The sequence below is a fragment of the Myotis brandtii genome, unplaced genomic scaffold (genome assembly GCF_000412655.1).
Source record: "Myotis brandtii unplaced genomic scaffold, ASM41265v1 scaffold305, whole genome shotgun sequence".
NCBI classification, from domain to species: domain Eukaryota; kingdom Metazoa; phylum Chordata; class Mammalia; order Chiroptera; family Vespertilionidae; genus Myotis; species Myotis brandtii.
Window position 1 is genome coordinate 3,693,980 of NW_005361652.1, and position 6,431 is coordinate 3,700,410.

Genomic DNA, 6,431 nt, shown 5'->3' on the forward strand with positions numbered 1-6,431 from the left:
CCCCAAGGGGTCCTGGATTGGAGAGGGTGCAGGCTAGGCTGAGGGGACCCCCCCACCCCCATGCACGAATTTCATGCACCAGGCCTCTAGTATATAATAAAAGGCTAATATGCAAATAGACTAAATGGCAGAACAACCAAACAACCAGTCACTATGACATGCGCTGACCACCAGGGGGCGCACCTGAAACATGACGGGCGTCAGCCATGGCAGGATGGTGGAGCAGGTGAGCGGGGGTGCTAGTCGCTGTCATCGGAGCGAGCCTCTGGTGGTTACTGAAAATTCTTTGCTCCCGCGTGCCGTGGTCCTGACCAGTGCTCACACCTGCTGCTAGCACCGGCCCCGCTCGCACCCACTGCCAGTACCGGCCCCAATCACTCCGCACCGTTAGCACATGGGAGCGGTGGTGGTGGGAGTGGGGCTGCCGGCAGACAGGGGACCGGGGGACATGGCGGGAGGGGCCAGGCAGGGGCACGGAGGATGGGCCAGACCCGCCCCTGTGCCCACTGCAGCCTCGCGGCCCACAGTTCCTTTCAAAGTGCATGAATTCATGCACTAGGCCCCTAGTATAAAATAAAAGGACCAACCTCCCTGAAGCAAGAGAGAGAATTCTCCAGCAGTCTGCCTTTGGACTCAAACTAGAACATCAGTCTTCAGCCTTCTGGCCTACTCTGCAGATTTTGAACTTGTGAGCCTCCATAATCATGTGAGTCAATTCCTTATAAGAAATCTATTTAAATATATACACACACATATATAGGGTGGGGCTAAAGTAGGTTTACAGTTGTGAGTATGCAATACACAGTTTATTTTTGCATCATTTATCAATTACTGCATTGTTTTCCATACAAACAACTGTAAACCTACTTTTGCCCCACCCTGTAGGCATATCGTATTGGTTTTGTTTCTCTGGAGAGGCCTAATACACCGCATAGGCAGGAGAGATAGAATTCCTCTCTGGGAAAAATGACACAGTCATCTAGGGGGCTTCCCAATAAGAGAAGCATCAAGATCTGACAATGAACAAATCCTGCTCACACACACAAGTTTCCAATCACCATTTTAGTGCTTTATTATTAACAATGAATAAACATGGTTTACCAGGCATTAGAGAAAAGCCTCTACCATGAAAAAAACTAAACTAAAGAAAGAAACTCTAAGGAAACAAATCTGAGAATATTTTTTTAAAAAATCACAGCCTAAGTCACACAAGCTCATGCCTGATAGAGGGAGAATCCCAGAAACCATTCTCACCAATCCTTAATATGAGACTTAACTCCCCCTTCCTGTTCCAAAGATCATTCTCAACAGGCACTGGTGCTTTTTAAAAAAATATATTTTTGTTGTTGATTTCAGAGAAGAAAAGAGAGGGAGAGAGAGAGAGAAACATCATCATTGATCGGCTCCTCCTGCACACCCCACACTGGGGATTAAGCCCACAACCTGGGCATGTGCCTTGACTGGGAATCAAACCGTGATCTCCTGGTTTATAGGTCAACACTCAACCACTGAGCCACACTGGCTGGGTGGTCCTTGTACTTTTAAAATAACAACAGGCCTGCTCCAGATCCCACCATTCATGCTTGCCACCAGAAAGACTATTTCTGCATTTTGCTTCCTCTGTGGATCAGGAGTTATGGGGCATGGGTGGATATAGAAGGGATACAGGCCTTTATAGGTACCAGAAATTCAAGAAATTTACATATCCAATATATTTGTTCTCATGTGCTGATTATGGCTATTACCATTCTGCATATATGTTTGGTTACATGTGAGCATGGCTATGTCTTCTAGGCTTCATATTATTGGACTTGAACAAATTTACCAAAATCCAGCTAATCAAAACAATTTTATGAATGCATCCTTATAAATGGGCATTGATAATGGAATAATTTAGTAATATACTGTATAGAATGCTAATAATGAAGCCATACAATTAATGTTTGTTTAAAAATTTTAGACAATTATGTACTAAATCATACACTTGACCATACACTATTTCAATTAATTCAAATCACCAAGATCTTAATGGCAAGAATCTTGTTATTCTGTTGAAATGTTTTGCTGTTAACATGGAAAAAGTACATCTTCACAATTTCTTTTAATGTGAAGTGAAATGTGATTTAGACAAAAACATTGTCATTAATATCCTCGCAGAGCTAAGAGAAGATATTTTACCCATAGAAGCAAAACTGGAAACTATAAAACAAGAACAATCATTGAATTGTACTAATAGGAAACCTCACACTAGAGAAGCACGAATGTGCACATGTTTGTGTTTTTCATTAAATTTGAATGCCTTCAGGTAGGTCACGCAGGTTGTAGCAGTTAGGCATAGCACTACAACTTCCTATTGTGTTATACCCAAAGCTTTACAGATTTCTGTTACCTGGAAGGTACAGTAGAAATAACAATGCAAGAGGGCTGTAAGGACAAAAGATAATGGTCAGAGAATATACTGAAGTTTAAGTATCCAGAAAAGAATGCTTTTTCCTAGATCACATCCATACAAAAAGTAAACTAATAAAGTAGTTGTTTCTTACTACTCCCTGACACTTATTTTCCAGCCATACCAACCCAGTTCCCTAAACAGTTTCTGCTATTTTACATCTTTGCTCATGCTGTTCCTTTTATCAGGAGTGTCCTGCTCTTCCTTCTTGGCCTAGTTAAATACTATTCATCCGTTAAAATTTCTCTCAAGTATCACCACTCCTCCTTGACCCCAGTTTTATTTTGTTGACTGAGTTGCCTAGGCAAAAAGCTCCTTGAAGGTAATAACTCATGCCATTTTATATCCCCAAAGCCTAGCCCAATACCTATCACAGAGTACACTGGCTAGTTTTGGGTCTTTTTGGTACTCACCATTTTTGCCTGAAGATCAAGCAGTTTTCGCACACGAAATGGTTTGACTAGTAAAGGTTAAAAAAAAAAAAGAAATATTATGTATGTGGTTCAGAATAAACAGGACCCATGTGGCTCATATATATAGCTTCTTCTTACAACACATCAAGAATATAAACACCCTGTTCAGTTAAGCCATTAAGCAGATGCTCTTAGATAAAAGTACTAAGAAGCAATTCCCACAAAATCATGTCACAGAACTAATGCTAACAGTTAACTTTATAAAGGCCAATACAAATGCTAATTCCACAGAGTGAATGTAATATAACTGTAATAAAAATACTCACCATTCTCTTTTTTGGTAAGTAAATATAAGAAATGGCAGACATAAGGGCACTGTTAAAAGAAAAAAACTTTTAAAAAGAGAGAAATGACAATGCATCTTGAACAGGACAGCAATACATTCTCCTCAAACGTAGATCTTATACTAATTAAGTAAAAAGGACATCACTGAACAATAAAGCTTCTCGTTATCATACTACACAGTAGTGATTAAAGACAACAGTTTTAAGTTGTATCCCATGATGCCATTTAAAAAAATTATTTTTGGTATATACAAACACTGCAGGCAGTCTGAAAAATAGAAAAACTCCTTCTACCTAACAAAAATTCATATATTCCTTCTAAAAGCCAATATTTATTAAGATACAAAAATTTTATCCTAAATTCTCATGTTATTTGGTATTCAAAATGATCATTTTCAATGATCTTAATATTCCAGTGAGTGGATATAATACCATAATTTAATTTACCATTTAGCCCAAAGTTTGTCAAATAGCACAAACTCAATAAATTTATTACTTAAATTACTGAATGACTGGTTCCCTTCTACCATTTCCCTTTGAGTGTCCACTTTTTGAGGTTTTATTCTAGATGAAGGGTCAGCAAACTCCAGTGCACCTATTTTTGTAAATCAACTTTATTGGAACGGAGCCACACTCCATTAGGAAATTGAAAAATAAATTATTAAATGGGACTGGGGAAGGTAACAAAACAAACTTTTTAAAAACAAACTTGTATTTTTGTAGTCATGACTAAAGTGTAAAGTCTAAAGTATGGCATTACACAGAGAAGCATCAATCAGACTGTCATATCTCAAAGGGAAGGTAGGGGCGGGTGGGGGGAAGGGGGAGAGATCAACCAAAGGACTTATATGCAAGCATATAGGCCTAACCAATGGACACAGACAACAGGGTAGTGAGGGCATGAGTGGGGGGGATAGGGGGTAATGTGGTGATAAGGACACATATGTAATAACTTAATCAATAAAGAAATTTAAAAAAACATAAATAAAATATGGCATTACACAGTGCCTCTTAGCAATGGATTCAGAAAGACTCTGGACATACCTGTAAGAAGAATGAATTTAGATATAGGATCCTTTTTTTTTTTTAAAGAGGGTGGGGAACCTTGGGTGTTTTGTGTGTTTTTTTTAAATATATTTTATTGGTTTTTTTACAGAGAGGAAGGGAGAGGGATAGAGAGTTAGAAACATCGATGAACAAGAAACATCGATCAGCTGCCTCCTGCACACCCCCCAACTAGGGATATGCCCCCAACCAAGGTACATGCCCTTGACCGGAATCGAACCCAGGACCCTTCAGTCCGCAGGCCGACCGACGCTCTATCCACTGAGCCAAACCGGCCAGGGCAGGATCCTTTTTTTAAGGGAAGAATACATATTATGACCACATATGCCATATTCGACACAAAATATAACTTCCAGTAAAAAAAACCCTCATTATCTCACACCCCTAAAATATGATACATTAGTAACACTATCATATTGGGTATGAAACAGAAGCAAGTGTCACACAATCACTTGCCCTAGGCACAAACAGCATAGGAAACCTGACATCTGACATTCTCCCTTCATCCCATCTAGAAAGGAAAAACTTAGATGTACCTAGGACTTTACAACTGCCTTTCTGGCAAATACCTAACCACCATATCTGAGTCACTCCAGAGTCAGGCTCCCACCAAATTACATGAAAATGACTTTTCTGAAGTAATGCTTTTAAAAGTTAGGCTCCTGATTTCTTAATCAGGGTGATATTTGCACAAATGCATTTGGTTTATAAAAATTTATTGAGCTAATCACTTATGATACAGGCAATTTTCTATATGTAATTGTACTCCAATAAATATTTTTTTCTTTTTTATAAGTTACTTTTTTTTTTTTTAATCCTCACCCAAGGATATTTTTTCCATTGATTCTTAGAGAGAGTGGAAGGGAGGGGGAGAGACATAGAGAGAGAAACACCAATGTGAAAGAGACACATATATCAGTTACCTCCTGCACGTACCCCAGGGCTAGAGATCAAACCTGCAACCGAGGTATGTGCCCTTTACCAGAATCGAACCCGTGACCCTTCAGTCCATGGGCCAACGCTCTATCCACTGAGTCAAACTGGCTAGGACAATATTTTTTTTTCTTTATATTTTATTGATTTTTTACAGAGAAGAAGGGAGAGGGATAGAGAGTTAGAAACATCGATCAGCTGCCTCCTGCACACCACTCACTGAGGATGTGCCTGCAACCAAGGTACATGCCCTTGACCGGAATCGAACCTGGGACCTTTCAGTCTGCAGGCCAACGCTCTATCCACTGAGCCAAACCGGTTAGGGATAGGACAATATTTTTTTTAATATAGAAGAAAAAGAAAAAAAGTAGGCCACCTTCCCTCACTCCAGCTGAGCAAGAAACTCTCTAGTCAGAATCATGAAAACTACTCTCAAGTATATCACAATTTATTTGACAAACATTTATGAGTAGTTCCTCCTATTCATTAATTCACTCATGCAACAAATATTTATTGAGCAGTGAATAAAACAGACAAAAAGGTCTGTTCTTATGAAGTTCACAATCTATGTGCCATGTTGTGTTACCGAATACTTGGGTTATAAAAGGCTCAGTTCCTGCCTGGAAGAACTCAAGTCTATTGAATTATTATAAGAAAGGGGAAAACATGCTTTATTATTTCCCATTTTTTACTAAGTATGTGTAAAAATTCATTCATATTGCAATTAGTTCAGTTTATGAACAAAACCAACATGATGTCAAAAGTGAGGGAGAGTCGAGAGAAACCAAGATGGTGGCATAGGTAAACACCGAAGATTGCTGCCTCGAACAACCACTTCAAAAATACAACTAAAAGACGGAACGGACATCACCCAGAACCACAGGAAGGCTGGCTGAGTGGAAATTCTACAACTACAAGGAAAGAGAAAAGCATACAGAGACTCAGAGGAGGCGCAGTGCGGAAGTAAAATACTAAGGTACAGAGGCGCACACGGAGTGGGCTGGCGGCTGAGGGCGCGGTTGTCATTTGCAATCAGGAGGGAGTCTCAGGCTCTGAGCTCCAGTTCCGGGCAAGTCTCTAGGGACCCAGACTCATACTGGAGAAGCGGAACTGTCTGGCATCGGTCAGAACCCGAGGGCAGCTTTCTCTCCGAGGGGCTTGCGGCGATTGTCGGGACATTGAGAAACAAAGCCTCTGAGGGCAGGACTGAGAGCAGCCATAACTGCT

The 6,431-nt window shown here is 40.1% G+C and overlaps 1 protein-coding gene across 1 annotated transcript in view; it reads right to left on the reverse strand.

Moving 5' to 3' along the window:
• CENPI (centromere protein I) overlaps positions 1 to 6,431 on the reverse strand; it is a 72,372-nt gene that overhangs the window by 41,990 nt on the left and 23,951 nt on the right. The window contains exons 6-7 of the mRNA XM_005869885.2: positions 3,189 to 3,237; positions 2,863 to 2,909 (exon numbers count right to left, since the gene is read on the reverse strand). Coding sequence (XP_005869947.1) covers positions 2,863 to 2,909; positions 3,189 to 3,237 — 96 coding nt within the window. The remainder of the gene's footprint in view (positions 1 to 2,862; positions 2,910 to 3,188; positions 3,238 to 6,431) is intronic.